This window comes from Musa acuminata, chromosome BXJ2-11 (genome assembly GCF_036884655.1).
Source record: "Musa acuminata AAA Group cultivar baxijiao chromosome BXJ2-11, Cavendish_Baxijiao_AAA, whole genome shotgun sequence".
Lineage (NCBI taxonomy): Eukaryota > Viridiplantae > Streptophyta > Magnoliopsida > Zingiberales > Musaceae > Musa > Musa acuminata.
Window position 1 is genome coordinate 7,065,934 of NC_088348.1, and position 16,567 is coordinate 7,082,500.

At 39.7% G+C, this 16,567-nt stretch overlaps 3 protein-coding genes across 3 annotated transcripts in view; 2 read left to right on the forward strand and 1 right to left on the reverse strand.

Annotated features, from left to right (window-relative positions):
* Positions 1-1,696: 1,696 nt before the first annotated feature.
* Positions 1,697-3,278, forward strand: LOC135627904 (fructokinase-1-like). The gene is made up of 4 exons (XM_065134360.1): positions 1,697-2,296; positions 2,418-2,750; positions 2,834-2,950; positions 3,027-3,278. The coding sequence occupies exons 1-4, from the start codon at positions 1,889-1,891 to the stop codon at positions 3,168-3,170; spliced, it is 1,002 nt and encodes a 333-aa protein (XP_064990432.1). The 5' UTR covers positions 1,697-1,888; the 3' UTR covers positions 3,171-3,278.
* Positions 3,279-8,365: 5,087 nt separating this feature from the next.
* Positions 8,366-16,092, forward strand: LOC135627903 (tryptophan--tRNA ligase, cytoplasmic). Its single transcript, XM_065134359.1, has 12 exons — positions 8,366-8,691; positions 8,788-8,907; positions 10,115-10,300; positions 10,525-10,576; positions 10,697-10,762; positions 11,118-11,204; positions 12,545-12,637; positions 13,431-13,511; positions 14,176-14,247; positions 15,000-15,068; positions 15,396-15,506; positions 15,776-16,092. Exons 1-12 carry the CDS (start codon positions 8,447-8,449, stop codon positions 15,824-15,826), a joined length of 1,233 nt encoding a protein of 410 aa, XP_064990431.1. The 5' UTR covers positions 8,366-8,446; the 3' UTR covers positions 15,827-16,092.
* A 209-nt stretch (positions 16,093-16,301) lies between these two features.
* Positions 16,302-16,567, reverse strand: part of LOC135627905 (large ribosomal subunit protein eL38z/eL38y-like) — a 1,907-nt gene continuing 1,641 nt past the window's right edge. Inside the window, exon 3 of the mRNA XM_065134361.1 lies at positions 16,302-16,567. This exon is cut by the window's right edge and continues 8 nt beyond it. Within this exon, the coding sequence (XP_064990433.1) occupies positions 16,553-16,567 (15 nt within the window). The 3' untranslated portion in view covers positions 16,302-16,552.

The following is a 16,567-nucleotide window of genomic DNA, read 5'->3' on the forward strand; positions in this document are numbered from 1 at the left end:
CTCAGTCAGGAGGTTGCACCGCCTGAGCTCGGTCTTCGAGCTCTAGCAAGAGGTGCAATCGCCCCTGACAGGAGGTGGCACCGCCTAGAGGCTCAGTCTTCGAGCTCTGCCAGGCGGTGCAACCGCCTAATCCCGGAATTCCGGGAATTGACAGTTTTGAGCTCCAAATTTGAACTGGGTTGGGGCCTATAAATACCCCACCCATTCAGCACTGAAAGAGCACTGAACACATACCGAAATCTTAATCTTGTTCTGTGATTTTTAGAGCTCAAAATTGTTGTAAAGGCCAAAAGTTCTTCTCCCTCTTTTCTTCCAAGTTCTGAGCTATAAAGAGAGGAGAGAAAATTCTGTAAGGGTTATCTCCTAAGCCCGTCAAAAGGAGTAAAACTGTAAAAGGGTGGTTGGCCTTCGCCTATTGAAGGAAGGCCTCTATTTGACGTCGGTGACCTTGTCGGTGGAGGAAGTTAAAAGTGGAGTAGGTCAAGATTGACCGAACTACTCTAAATCTCGGTTTGCATTTACTTTGAGTATATTATCTTTACTGCAAACCTCCTCTAAAGCTTACCGCTTTCTGCGCATATACGATCGGGTTTCAAACTTTGCACTTTCCGAATCAGCGTTTAGACGTAAATCTATTTTTTCGTACGATCATCATATTTCAGTTTGCGTTTACGTTTTGATTTCTATCATAACTGCAAACTGCCTTTATATCCTTGCTTAAACTGCATCTCGCCTAATCAAGTGATTTACGAATCAGCATTTAGACGTAAATCAGTTTCTTCGTACGAACATCATATTTTAGTTTGCGCTTATATTCTGGTTTTCATCATAACTGCAAACTGCCTTCATAGATTGACTTTAACGTCATCTCGTTTGATCTTAAGTTAAAGTAATCTTAGAATCAGCTTTCACACCGAAATCACTTTTAACGAACGAACGTAGTTTTTATCGTTGAAAGATTTCCGCTGCACTAATTCACCCCCCCCCTCTTAGTGCTCTTGATCCTAACAATATTCACATATATTATTTATATATTTATATGTTCATTTTTATTCATATGCAAGTTAGTATTTAATTAAAAATAATAGTATTTTTTAACTTAAAATATTATCCTGACAATGATGTGACTCCATACTAGTTGAGTCGGCAATATCAGAAGTCTAAGATCCTGACTTCAAAAATTAATAGTTATATTTTAAAATGAATAAAGGGATAAATGTGAGAAATTGATGAATGAAAAAAAAATAAATTTATATAATATTCACTATATTTTTTCCACACGCTTCATATATAGGGACTATGAGACATGCATGTATCTTGCGATTCATGCACCTCATAACGATATATTAATCTTTTCTCGGTGTTAGCCAACCAAAATCCAAGTAACGTTGGGTGTCTCCCCATAGTAATATGTTTCCACGAGGTATACCCGTGGGTAGCCAGGAAATAAAAATCATTGCTTATCGCGCGTCCGCCGAAATGGGTGGGACCGACACTTCTCGCTTCCCGCTAAGTCTTAAAGAAACGAGCGGATCTGGGCGCACGTCACCGACACGTGGCTGTGGCTCGTCCTTTGATGTCTTGTCTTGAACCGGACCAATGTAGCTGGGAACCACATAAAAAGAAACTAGTCTTTTCTTGTGTGGGTCCGGCTGTGGGACCCTGACTTCCTCCGGTAGATAGATATTAGGGAGGCCGGAAGGTCAGAACGTAGAGGATAAATAGTCATTACTTCGTCGCGGTTGTCCTCATCCCGACGGCTTCGACTTCCGCCTCATGCGTTAATGGCCATTTACTTCCACTGCTCCTTCCCTCACCATTTTATACGCTACTGGTAGTGCATTCAGAATTGTCTCCTCCACCTGGAGTCACACCGAATCTTACCGGGATGGGCACAGTGAACGGAGACTCTGCCGCTGGTCTCGTCGTGAGCTTCGGCGAGATGCTGATCGACTTCGTGCCCACCGTGTCCGGAGTGTCGCTGGCGGAGGCGACCGGGTTCCTGAAGGCACCCGGCGGCGCTCCCGCCAACGTGGCCATAGCCGTGGCGCGGCTCGGTGGGCTCTGTGCCTTCGTCGGCAAGCTCGGCGACGACGAGTTCGGCCGCATGCTGGCCGCCATCCTGCGGGAGAACGGCGTCGACGACTCCGGCGTCACGTTCGACAACGGCGCACGCACCGCGCTGGCGTTCGTCACCCTCCGCGCCGACGGTGAGCGCGAGTTCATGTTCTACCGCAACCCCAGCGCTGACATGCTGCTCACCGAGGCCGAGCTCAACCTCGATCTCATCAGAAAGGTGTTTTACCTCTTCTCTCTTCCTTCTGTAATATTTGGTCTGTAATTTCTCCTTACCATCTCGTTTGATCGATCCAATAACTGTAACTGAAATGTGTTCGTACCTATGGATGGATCTGCAGGCTGCAGTCTTTCACTACGGATCTATAAGTCTGATCACGGAGCCCTGCAGGTCAGCTCACTTGAAGGCCATGGAGGTAGCCAAGGAAACAGGGGCGCTGCTCTCCTACGATCCCAACCTCCGGCTGCCTCTGTGGCCGTCGGCGGCGGAGGCCAGGAAGCAAATCTTGAGCATCTGGGACCAGGCCGACATCATCAAGGTCAGCGACGTCGAGCTAGAGTTCCTGACCGGCCAAGACTCGGTGGAAGATGAAGTGGCCATGCAACTCTGGCGCCCAACCCTCAAGCTCCTCTTGGTCACCCTCGGCGAGAAGGGATGCAAGTACTACACCGAGGTATCTCGATCTCCGCCTCTTTGCCATGCTCGTCAAACAAGCGAGATCTGAAGGTTACTGCACCGATCTCTCTTGCTTGTCAGGATTTCCACGGAATCGTCGACTCCTTCGCCGTCAAGCAGATCGACACGACCGGGGCAGGTGACGCGTTTGTCGGTGCACTGCTGAGGAGGATCGTCCATGACCAGTCTGTTCTGCAGGTTAGAAATACGAGAAACTTCGTGCTTCAGCGCAGCTTTACGAATGCTTACGAATAGGGTAATGGGTTGCATTCAGGACGAGAAGAGGCTGAGGGAGCTGCTGCGATTTGCTAATGCATGTGGAGCAATCACCACCACCAAGAAGGGAGCGATCCCGTCGTTGCCGAATGCGTCGGAGGCCATGCAACTCCTCGAAAGCGCATCAGACATGCTTGCTTAGATTTCCTTGTTCCACTTCCCTTTAATAAGGACTGTCGCAACTTGATTAGAATCTAAGTTGTCCTTCATGTGGTGTTTCTTCTAATGTTGATGCGCCATTTTGTTCTTCCGTCCACCCGATCCTTTTTCTTGAGTGCCATCAGGATCATACCATGGATCATGCTTCATTAAGACGAAGGGTGTCTGCATCACTAAGGATGGAATAATTAAGATTCAATTTGGTATTCAACACACCGTAATGTTGATCAGTTTAATTGACTCATCGTAGAATGACAGCACCTTCTATATATTACACTTGCATAGGATTTGACTAAAACAAGTAATCGGATCGGATTGTGATTGGATGAATGGGTTATTGAGTCTATTGAAGCCATAAAATGATATGGTCCGTCCAACTGTCTATCACTTAGCAAATTGTACAGAGTCGCAAACTGGGAGCTACTTGTTTCCGCTTTCGGGTTAGCGGGTTAATCGCTGGTCAAATCCACCAAAGGAATCCGTCAAGGGATCCTTGGTTATTGAGCGGGCTAGCGAGTGTCCACGTTATCGGATCGGTTTGGATTCGTTGAGCGGGCTATTGAATTCGCTGATGCAAACATCGAGTCGACACGTTTCACCCGGTGCATTAGAACACTGATGCTACATTCGATACGAACGGTGGAGATGAGAAGGTCTTCACCGGTAACCGAGGTCTTCAGTACGAGAGACGGCGATTGGAGTAACAGCGTCGTCGGTCGATCGACTGGAATCCCTCGAGATGGTGCACCTTTTTGTTCTTCTCTTTTCCTATAGTAATTCTTCGGATTCTGTGAGGATTTAGGTCGATTGTTTGCTTGATGCATCTCTCTTTATAGTTTCTCGTCTCCTCTGTTGTTTAATCCTCGGTTTGATACGACGCCTCTGGATCGAAGTTTCTTGGCGTCTTTGGTTGCTTAAGTGCTTCCTTCTTTGTGGTTTCAAGACTTTTATGACAATCCGGCTCGTCAATTGTGTGGTCGCGTTATGATAAGGTTTTAAGTTGCTAAGTTTCGCTTTGATTTTAAGTTTTCTTTCCTTCTTTCTTTGGAATAGTTTTACTTCGATAAGATAATTTAGCACTTTATTCCTTAAATTTCCTCACTCAAATCTTAATATTTCGTAAATATCTTAAATAGCACTTATGAAAAGGAAAGCAAAGAGGAAGATAAATACAGACTGCTGGGAAAGCAATTAGCAATAGATGCCTCGTTCGAGCCAGTGATGGCATGAAGACCATCTCTGCTATGGTAAGCTGTCAACTAATTAGTTTTATTGTCCTAACTTCAGAACAACTTATCAAACATGTGCTGCAAAATTTTCGTTCATAATTAATTAGCTATAGTTAAAAGACAATAGGCTTGTTGAGCATCTGAAATTTATCAATTCTTCATGTCAATGTGATGCCATAAAAGGTTAGATTATTTACTGAACATAATAGCTTTCAATTTTTTCTAAACATTTTCTTTTGTCTCTTCCATTCCAATGTGAATATTAGTCCTTTTAGATTCTGAAACACCTTCCATAGGCTGCATTTAGCTTTAGGAATTTGAAAAGGCACGAGACAAATAAATCTGGCATGGTTGTCATACGATGTTATAACACTGTTGTTTGATTAGTAATCATTATGTGTACATTTTGTAATAATTGTTATTTTTGTCCCCTCTAGTGAGTTTGCTTCTAACAATTATGGTTTTTATGCAACGAGCAATAGGAAGGTTGTTGGATTCTGCATTCTTGCATTTGATTGAGATTTATTACCATGTCGATGTGCTCAATACTCATTAAATTTCAGCAATATGAAAAAAGTTCATGAAATTAAAAAATAAGCCACCGTTCTATATCAATTGGTGAGGTATGACTATGTCGAAAGTTGTACCCATGATATCAGAGTTGCTAATGACCTGGAAGTAACTCAAAGCTGCTGGTTTGGTTCACAGAATATGATTGTTTGGAAGGTAATATTGATGGTTAGGCAATCATATTGTTTCTTTTTTAACTTCTGTGCGTTTTCCTGAACTTTTACTTTATTCTTGCTTCCTGAGCATTAGTTTTCAAGCTGAGTGTACATTATTGGTTGTATTGTGACCATAATATCATGCAACTCTTGAACTTAGAATGGAGCAACATGCAAGGATGGAAGAGAAAGACTATGTACCATTAAATCATAAAAAATCATGAGTACTTTTTTGGAATCTTGTATGTTTTGTTATGATTCGGTCAATCACTCGCTGGATTTTTAGGCATAGAGATTTTATGGATTTTCATTGGATCAATATCAAACCTTCAACAGTTTAAATGTGTGTGCATTTCACTATACTGTGATATTGTGTTGTTTGTTATCCTTCAGTCGACCATTTACTGGATTTGGCATTGTGGATTTTCACTGGATCAATACCAAACCTTAAACAGTTTAGATGATTGTGCATTTCACTTTACTTTGTGGATAAGAATTTAATTCAATAAAAAGCTAATTTGGCCCTTCCAAGAAAGAAGTATTGGATGACAGAAGTGAATTGTAGGGATCTAGCAGTTGCTCTTGAATGCAATTGTTAATTGGCTATGGAAATAGATGACTTGTCAGTTCTCTTGAAGGATCATTAAAAATTTCAAACTTGTATGTGGATGTCCTTAAAGCTTACGTAAGTGTTTTGAAGATCAGGGAGTGGAAGGATAAGAAGAAGACTGCTGATCTCAAGAAGAAACAAGCTTCATTTAAGAAAAACTCACAATGAGTCAAATTTGTGATGCTTTTGTTCCATGGGCTTTGTGTGATTGAGCAACCTATATAATGAGCCAAAATTGACTATCTTGTCATATTCAAATTAATTTTCTGCTGCTGTTTTTCATGACTGTGAGGCAATGTGTGAATATTGGAAATAGGGTGGCACGCTGATGCTGTCATGCAATAGTCATGCAATATGATGATGTATGGATATTGCACGACAGTGAGGCAATGTAAGAATTAACTTGAAAGCATCAATTCATTGCTGATGCTGTTAGTTGTTAAATGTGGCTAAAAGGCTGACTTTTTGGGATGTTCAATGTCATTGGTTTTGCTTAAATGATAATTTCCGTGGTGCTGCCTTATTCTGAATGAATTAGCAACCAGCTTTATTCTCATTCCAACTATGGAGAATTAAGAGGTCAAGTTGAAAATATTGTTATTATGATTATGCTTCATGATTGCAGTTGGATTTCGCTTCTCTTCGAGACAACAACAGGTTGTGGTTTTCTAAACTAATGCCGTTATTCTATGGTCCATGGATACAAAAAGATTGTACGCTCAATTAGGTCCACATGACAATTGGTATAATGAAGCTTTTTGCTGAGGAACTCTCCATCATAACCATGGAGAGAATGGATAAAATTGAGAAAATTTTCAAAATTATGAGACCTTAGACTGAAGCTGCATTTTCCATGAGCCTAGCAATTTTTCTGATCATTGTACATATTGTAATCAGGTAGAATATGTGTAGTTCATCTAGAGTTGCTCAATTAGCACTTTTTTTCTTGTGACAGGAACCACAAGCACTGATCAGTTGAATTTGTTTTGCAAGAGAGGGACTGCTGTCATGCCTGCTGAACAGCATTCCCTGTGAGGCGAATTGATTGGACGTTCTTGTATGTTTTGTTTTATACTCATTAAACATTTTATTTCATTGGTCTCCATTGTTTTTTTTTTTTTTTTTTTTTTTTTTTTCTGATTTTGAACCCAAAAGCTGGGTTCGGAGAGAATGACAGTGCTTGTGTCTATTGAAGCTTTTGTGCAAAATCAAATTCACTTCGTTGAATTGCAAATGTTGAGCTATAAGCGTGCAAATTGCAGACCTGTAACAGGTTAGATGTTGTTTGACTATTACTCAGAATATAGCTAAAGCAGCATGTCATGACAAAGTAATTGATATTTAGAATCATGGTTCTTAGATTAGTCATCATTGAATTGCTGCGTGTATATTTCATGTGGAGGAAGGAAAATAACATGACAATTCCCTTTAAATTGATCTGTCAGCAAACAAACTTGAGATGCCCTTTTACATCTTCTCTAGATGGAACAAAAGAAGAAAATTATATCAAAGAATCAATAGTAAAAATTGGATGCCTTTTTCTTCACTACTTTTCCTCTGTTTTATACAGGAACAGGATGCTGCAGTCTGCCGTTCCCCCTCGGCCACCGCTAGTGACCGGGGCCCTTCGGGCTGGAGCCGGACGGCAACCTCGCCATCCACGTCGCCAGCGCTGCCCTCGCCTTCTCGTACATGCCGCCCGTGTACGCCAGATAGTTCGCGCCGTCGAAGCCACCCGGGGCAGGCCTCGCTGCATCAGCTCTCTCGATGCTCGATATGGCGGCGATCGAGACGACGATGACGACCCAGATGACGCAAGACCTTAGAGAAGCCATGGCAGGGTGTTTCGATGGAGGGCTCGATACCGGAGGATGGCTCTTCCTTATACTGTAAACCCCCGCAGGAAAATCTTGCTCGAGTCGATGGTGGTAGCACGAGCTCGGGAATATATATAAGAGGGCGAGGTAGGTGACGGTGGTTTTCGTGTTGACTAAAAGGGGTTTGAAATGGTCAAAAGTGAGAAAAGGAGGACGAGTTTGACTGTTGTCTGTCTCGTGTTCCGAAGGTATCAGAGCTGAGAGCTGGCCAAGTCTTGGACGGTGGCAGCTGTGTGATAATTTGGACTCGGAGTTGTTGACCTTCGGCCACTGGTCTTTGAAATGTAATGTTGTCTGGGATCAGAGCGGCTATTTGGGGTGCTTTCCTGGCACCTGCTACGGAGACTTAGAATAGAGATTAAATGCCTATTTGTCAAAGACATTAGAAAGCAAATAAAAGAAACAAGCATTTCTAAACGGTAATTAACGCTAATAATTATTGATTAAAAGGGAAAATTGTGAAAAAAGACACCTCTAACGGATTTTTTAAACGGATCGAATCAAATTTTTTGGATCTATATCTCCGATCCGTTTGAGCGGGTCGGTTTTGGATCATATGCGGGCTATCGGGTCCGTCAACACCCCTGGTTATATTTGATCCATCGACAGATCCGGATCCGACCACAAGCTAAACATTGCCTCTTCCTCGGCTTTGCTTTCTGCCTACGATACCCGCGTTCTTCCCTTGCTATTAAACACTTAAGTCACAACGGGCCCTACTTGTAACTCTATACTTAAGGAGTCCTAAACGGTCATCAGAAAAGGGCCTTCAAAACCCTAATCGTCACCCGCTTCGCGATCCTCCATCGACGTCTCCCATGGCGGAAGAGCCGAAGAATGGTGACGCCGTCGGAAGCGGAGTCGGTGGTCGGGAGGCCGAGGAGGAGCAGGTGGTGAACCCGTGGGAGGTGACGGCGAAGGACGGGGGGAAGATCGACTACGACAAGTTGATCGAGAAGTTCGGGTGCCAGCGACTCGAGGAACCGCTCGTACGGCGCGTCGAGCGGCTCACCGGACGCCACGCGCACGTCTTTCTCCGCCGCGGCGTGTTCTTCGCCCACAGGTCCGGCTTTTTTTTTCGCTCTCCTTATTTCTGGTTCCTTTCGGTCTTTCGGTGCTGTTCTTGAAGTCATGCTTGTTATTGGTTGGTTCTGGGTAGGGACTTCAATGAGATACTTGATGTCTATGAGAGGGGCGAGAAGTTCTACCTCTACACGGGCAGAGGGCCTTCCTCTGAGGCGTTACATTTTGGGCATTTGGTGCCCTTCATGTTCACTAAGTAGGTGTCACTGTCTGTAAGTTACTCTTCCTAAATACATTTCTATGTTCATCATGAAATTTGTTAGCTTATGTTAGTAAAAGCGTTTCACTGTTTATCAAATATAGAATAATACTTGCTCCACTTGCTTGAGGTTCTAGCTATTTTGATTTTCTTCCATATGGTGTTAAGGTGGTACGTGTCAAAACTTTGATTTTTCTAGTATATTCTGGATGTTTCTTGCTCCTGAGGGTTTTGAAAATTGTGTATAAGTTACATCCATTTCTTTGGCTGAATGAAATTCATAATAAGGAAAATTCGGTGATGGTATTTTGCTAATTGACTACAAAGGACAAAGTCCATACTCATCTCATACTTCATCTCTATGATATTTATCTTTTAGCAGGAATATTGAAATTTTTAAGAATTCTAATTTATTACTGAGGTACCAAGTCACATCCTGGAGGAAATCTTCATCAATATGTTCTTATTGATAACTATGGTTAATGTTGTCCTTATTCTTTTGCTTTGTTGGTTACATCTTTCACCGTTTGATGAGAAAATCTTTTTAGGATAACAAATGCACTGAACCTTCCCAAGTATCTCTTTTTGCTAGTTAGCAAGCAAATCATAGGGGATTACTTTGGTTTTCAGGCTCACTAGGCCCCTGAACTAACCCCGACATATGGGCTCCTAACTATTTTTGGATTTTGGGACAATAAATTATTCTGAGATGAGCAATTATCTTCGTGCACCTAGGTGGGGCCTAGGTGGTTACCTTAAACCCCAAGGCCCAATATGTTCTCTAAAAGGCTGGTGGACTGCTTATTGTAAAGGTTCAGATTTATTGGATAATAGGATTTGAGTTTAAAAAAGGATGGAAATGAGAATATACATCATTATGAGAAAGGCTCTGGTAGATTTTTTTGTTAAACAAGTGACTACATATTGGGCCTCGGGGTAAATGTTTTAGATGTTCACCGTTGCACCTAGACCTTCTTCTTAACTCTTTGGGTCAATCCCAATGACTGCCTAGGTATTCTGACAACTTTGAAGGAGAAATCTCATCAGAATCTGATGAAGTATTTGACTGAAGTGATAAAGAAACCAATCTAATTCATTTCTTTTACTCATCACATTATATCCTACATGTTTTTGTAATATGTTAAATATGATCAGAAGCCAAAATTGTGATCTGATCATGGTTTTGAGCTACCATTTTCTACAGGTACTTGCAGGATGCTTTCAAGGTTCCTCTTGTAATACAGCTAACTGATGATGAAAAATGCATGTGGAAGAACCTAACAGTGGAAGAAAGTAAAAGGCTTGCTCGTGAGAATGCAAAAGACATAATTGCATGTGGATTTGACATAACAAGAACTTTCATTTTCTCAGATTTCAATTATGTTGGCGGGTAATGTCTCTATTATTCTTACGTTATTTCACTGGAATGGCAAATATGTAATATGTAAATATCTGGTCTTGTTCCATAAATCCACTGGTGTGGTGAGGTGAACTATTCAGATTTCTGCCTTTGTGTTGGTTGAGAAAGATGTTCTTTCTTTAAAAAATTGTAGACAATGTTGATAGTTTATTACGTTTTGTCATGGATTCTAATGACCTGAGATTTATTTGCAGTGCCTTCTATGAGAATATGGTTAAGGTTGCAAAATGTGTCACATTTAATAAGGTGACTGCTAATAAATAACTTTTCTAATAATTATGGTTCTTGTTATATAACTTCTTTTATGTGCACAAGGTGTGCCATGTGTTAGTTTATTCAGTTTTCTATTGTGCTTTTCAAATGCAGGTTGTGGGAATATTTGGCTTTACCAATGAGGATCATATTGGCAAAATCAGCTTCCCACCTGTTCAGGTTCTATTTCAACACCTCTTGCTTTTGATTATGAGATAAATTTCCTTCAGGTCAACACAAAACACTTGCATAATTAGGTGCACTTAATATTACTATTTGAGCAAGTCAACATGGCGAATGTCTGGAAGTTGACAAGCTTTGTTCCTTGTAAGAAGTTTTGTTTTGAACCTTGCATGAATTTTCTGACCTTAGTTTGGCATAGTAACATCTATATCATCTGTATGCAAAATGTTCCTTACTGTTATTCTGTTAATGAAATGGACATGCTTATCTGTCGGAATTTGGCTTTGGTGATTGAACAAATAGTTACTAGAGCTTCATATGATTCCTGATCTTCTCAACTTATCTTTTGTAGGCTGTCCCATCATTTCCTAGTTCATTTCCACATCTCTTCTCAGGCAAAGACAACCTTCGTTGTTTGATCCCATGTGCCATCGACCAGGTGCTTCTCGCTGTCTGTAACCAAATTTCCAATTAAGATTTAACTTTTTTATATATCCTACAGATAATTGCTTACAATTTTTTTTCACTAGGTATTCCAAAATGTGTAATTCTTTTTATTTAATTGTTTGATGGTATTTCATGTTTATGTAGTTTATAGCAAAGAACGGTGAGGAGATTGCCTTCTTTATACATCAGAGTCCAGCATGAGAGACACTTCTTGTTTTATACATGTTTTTTAATTTTCATATGAATGGACCATATTGGCCTATTGGTTTTAGTAACATCTCTTTCTTTGAAAGAATGGGAAAACAGGATATATATCTTGCACGAACTTGCATATTGTGTTTGTGCAGATGACCAGAGTTAAAGCATCCGGTACTAGCAATTGTTTATATAATGAAAAAAGTTAAACCTCTAAGAGTTATTTGAGGAATTCACAGCTGCTAAAATCTTTCCAAGTAAATTTTAGTTCCTTTTGCAATTCTACTCTGAGAGTGTCTTAGATTTAAGTTTATTTTCAGTGAACTTTTAATATTGACTTTTTACTGTTCTATAGATAAGCTTTTCAGTTTTGCAGTACATATCCACACTGTGATCATATGAGCATGTGTGTGAGGAAGAGCACATTGGTCTAGGTGTTTATGCAGATTGCTATGCGCTGACCCATTAGTACGTTGGCATGTTTTGCCATGTAACATGCCTCTCATGTTAAGTTCATTGGCTGCATGGGCATGCTCAATCGTTGTTTGAAAATGGTGTCCTCTCTATTAATTAATATGGCTAACTCTGATATGTGGGTTGTCAGCCATTTTCTAGTATATGCTGGTCTATCATATCGGACGGGAAAATTATGCCTTCACACATAGTTGAGTAACTGCAATTGTTATTCCAGATTTCGAACTAAAATAATTTTTCTATAATTTAATGGACATTGTCACTGTTGGACTATAGATAGAGTGTTTCTGTTAGATATTTCTAATTACTTGCAGAAATCTGCAGTAGATGAGTATGCTTAATATTTCATCCTTCTCTTTTTGAGATGTAATCTTTCATCTTAAGACGAACTAAAATCAAAGATGCACTATATTTAAACGATATGACAATATATTTATCTTATCACTTAGTTAGCCTTTTACAGGAGCAACTCAAATTGTGCTTTAGTAAGTTTCTTATGATTTTGAGCAGACCATTAATGATGTCCTTCGTCCTATTTTTCTTTGCAAAGGATCCAATGTTTTGTTTTCATTTGTCTTGGCACGCATAGCTGCATATATTGTAGTGTCATCTACTTGTTACAGGTAACTTTCCCTAACACTTGTAATTTGGTCTATTTTCCAGGATCCTTACTTCAGAATGACTCGAGATGTTGCTCCTAGGATAGGCTATCAAAAACCTGCATTAATTGAATCATCATTTTTCCCTGCTCTTCAGGTATGTGGTGTTCATTTACTTGTTAGGAAGGTGTATCAACTACTGATGATACTCTTCTTTGAAGTTATAATTGACAAATAAATGTCTATTGTAGAATGTGCTGACATGGAGAGTTGTATGTTTGTGCAATTGGCATGAAGCCAAATATCACCATAGAAAAGGACGTTTTGGCCTTGTAGCAGCATTGGATGTGCTGCTGGCAAAACAAAAACAAAATAAAAATGATCAAAGTAAAAAAACCTGAATAAATTAGAAAACACTTGCCTCATCTATGATCACTCATTTTATTAGTCTTACCCATCATCTTCTCAGCTTCTCTAGCATCCCCTTCTATGCACAAGGCAGCACAGGAGATGAAAACCATACGTGAAATGAGCCACCTAATCTTGGACAAAGCCAGTCAGGTTCAACTTTAAAACACCAGTTCGGTATACCAACTGCCCATTTTGGTACTGAAAACCCTCTGTTCTAGTTCCCACCAACCCAGCATCTCAGTATCACCAAATAATGGTGATACTGTATACTAATGCTTGCATGAAGCATTTGTGCAAAATTTGGTACTATTACATTTAACTTTGTTCTTTGTTATGTAACTAAGATGGGTGTAACCGATACTGCAGTTCCATGTTTATGATGATCATACTAAATAAGCTTGATTTACCATCAGTATCATTTCCATTAATATTTCTCATTTATGAACTATGCTGAATTCAGCTTTGAGTTCTTTTGCTTTGTAATTTTCTTATGGTATCACTATGTATTTTTTTTATTTACTGATTTTACATGCTTAAAGGGGGAGACGGGAAAGATGTCTGCCAGTGATCCAAATTCTGCTATATACGTGACAGATTCATCCAAGGACATAAAGAATAAGGTTAGCATAATTATTAACCATTTTTTTATGTTATTGAATGCTTGGTCTTAACCTCATTGATTTTTCGCTTGAAAATATGTACATTTCCCCAGGTCATCTGGTTGTTGCTTCCTTCAAAATTTGACTTTTATAATTTAAGATATCGTCAGTGTTGTTCCCACCACCACATTTCTATTTATGAATTTCAGAATAAATTGTGTGCCACTTTTTGATAGCTTGCTAATTAACTCTCCAGCTGCTAAAAGGGTTTTATCAACACAATAATATTTCGTGAGTTTCTTGCATGAAACATTCTTGTTGTTATCATGCATTAAAACCAAGGAAGCTATGTCTTTGTGACTTTGAAAATGCAAGATAAGACTCCAATGTTCCTATATTCTCAAGTTATAGCACATCAGCTTCATTCTTCCATTTTGATGCTTTGACCTACTTCTTTCTGCGCCCATTTGGCATTACATATCCAAATTTCACTTTTACACTAAATTCCTGACAGTTTCTATTTCTTTTATAAAGTATGATATATCATGAATTCAAATATTGGTCATAACTGATCCCTTTGCCTGCTGTGATGCATGGATGTGATTTGATCTGCATTTTTGTGATGCTTGAGCTAAAACTTGGAACATAAACAAAATTTTCTTATAGTAATTTGCTATATTTATAGGTGAACAGGTATGCATTCTCCGGCGGTCAAGATTCAATTGAGAATCACAGGAAATATGGAGCAAATTTAGAGGTAATCCTTCTGAAATGTTGGTTCGCCAAGAAAGCTGAAGTCTTTGGATTTTCTTTTAAGTGATAGAACTCCTTGTTGGTAGCAAGTATCTTTTAATTGATGAACTTTCTTGTCAGTAGCAACAGCTGCAGTTATACTGTTGGATGAGCAGATTGTAATGCTACATAAAATTCCTGAATGGATATTCCATAGTTTATATACTACAAAACAATATAACATTTAAAAACTGCACATCTACCTGTAATCAGTCTAATCAATCGAATCTATCTGTCGAAGTCAATTAGGATGTTAGTTGTTCTGAGGTGGTCATCCCTTGGTGGTCTATGGTTGGTATTGCTATCAAGCATGTTAGTAGTTGTGGGCCAACCGCATAGAATTCTCTTTTATGGATATTCTTCCTTGTTAGTCACAATTAGCATCTGTCTAAGCTAGGATGGAGCGGGTAGGTACATATAAGTAATGCCTCATGAAAAAACAAAGGGAGAAAGTTATGAGAGTACCAAATGCAGCTGGAAATGATAGGAAAGGACAAATTCTAGAAAGGTAGAAAAATACTTGTTAACAGAGACTATGGATACAGAGACTAGAAAACTAGTCAATATTTATTTTGAAGAAATATGTTTGTTTCTAGTATATCCTTTAACAAAAATATTTTGTTTAATTTGCTGCAATTTTAGCTTGTATATGAATGCACTTCAGCTATCTCTATGTTCTTATCAAATGATGATATTCCTGTCTTGGATCGTTGCCAGGTTGATATTCCTGTCAAGTACCTTGGGTTCTTTCTTGAAGACGATGCTGAACTTGATCATATAAGGAAGGTATCTGCATAATTTCTTATTTCCATCTTAAACACTGTTTTTTAGTGAAGTATAGATCACATCTGCAGTATAGCTAGGAGTCATATTAACCAACCATAAGATTGTGCTATGCCCATGGTGACATATCGATGTGGGTATCTCCTAAACAATCATAGAAGTAGGTCCATGCCATACACCATGCCATGGCAGGTGTTAATAGTATGTTGTGCTTACACTTGATCTGGCATTATATCTCCCAGTTAGGAAAACATCACTGTAAGTTCCTCGCCTGTGGTATGCTATTCGATTGATTTATAAAATTCAACTGCTAATCTCATAAATTTCCAGGAATATGGTGCTGGGCGAATGTTGACTGGGGAGGTCAAAAAGCGTCTTATAGAGGTCCTATCTGAATTGGTTGAGCGACATCAGAGAGCACGGGCGTCAGTCACTGATGAGGTAAGGAAGCATTCTGCTCAGTTTCCTGCTCACATAGGTCAGGTAGGAAATTGCATTATTTTGTGGAGAAGCGACTTTATTGCAGAGTTGATAATACAACAACCAAGCATATATGCAGTGATATTGTTCAAGAAGCAAACAACAAGACAAAAAGAAAAATGAAAGAGAGGAATCCATTTGCCAATTCTTTATGTCCGTTTTTAGTTGCTCTTGATGTATGCTTGATCACATAGCCACGGTAACAAATCTGCCTTCTCTTGCTTGTCCAGATGGTGGATGCTTTCATGGCCGTTAGACCGCTTCCCCACATGTTCAGCTAAAACGCTCAGCGGTGCGATTCCAGCACAGCACCTTAAATGTGTAAACAAAGGCGAGCAAAAGATAGGATTTGTGTGGGTATTTCATTTTTTCTCTCGTTTATTTAAGGAATGGCAGCATTGCAATCAGTTATTTCCCCCGAGATTTCTTGCAATATAGAGAGTAGATGGCGGTGCTATCGATATATGGTCATTGCTCAATTGTTCATTAAACATCTAAGAGTTGAAATGCTAGTTGATGTCCAATATGCATTATTGCCTTTATTTCATCTAGTGGTTTTTATCTCTTAGAATTATCATGTCAGGTCTATACATCTAGAGGCATGTCATAAATCTTTGATGGGTTTACTGGAAATCCTATTGTCAGATAAGTGCTATTCCGCTTGCTAATTTGCCGATTGACCTTACATAGATTATTTCCCCGTATACAAACCATACCCTTCCATTGTCGATTAAGAACAATGCTCGAAAAGAGAGATGATCACACCAACATTTCATATTGAGATCACAAATAATAGAAACAGGTGGACGAGTTCTAACTTAGCACAATCTCCGATTGTAAATGCGGAACAAAAAACAGATAGTAAGTTAGAATTCACTCAAAACCATAACATGTAACCCATTAAATCAAAAGCTACACAGTTCCTTCCATGAGAAGAGGAAATAAACCCATCGACAGCATCAAAGCTCGAGTCAGAGTAGCAAACTTGCATAGATTAACTTTCATCCTCAGACTTCTTGGAC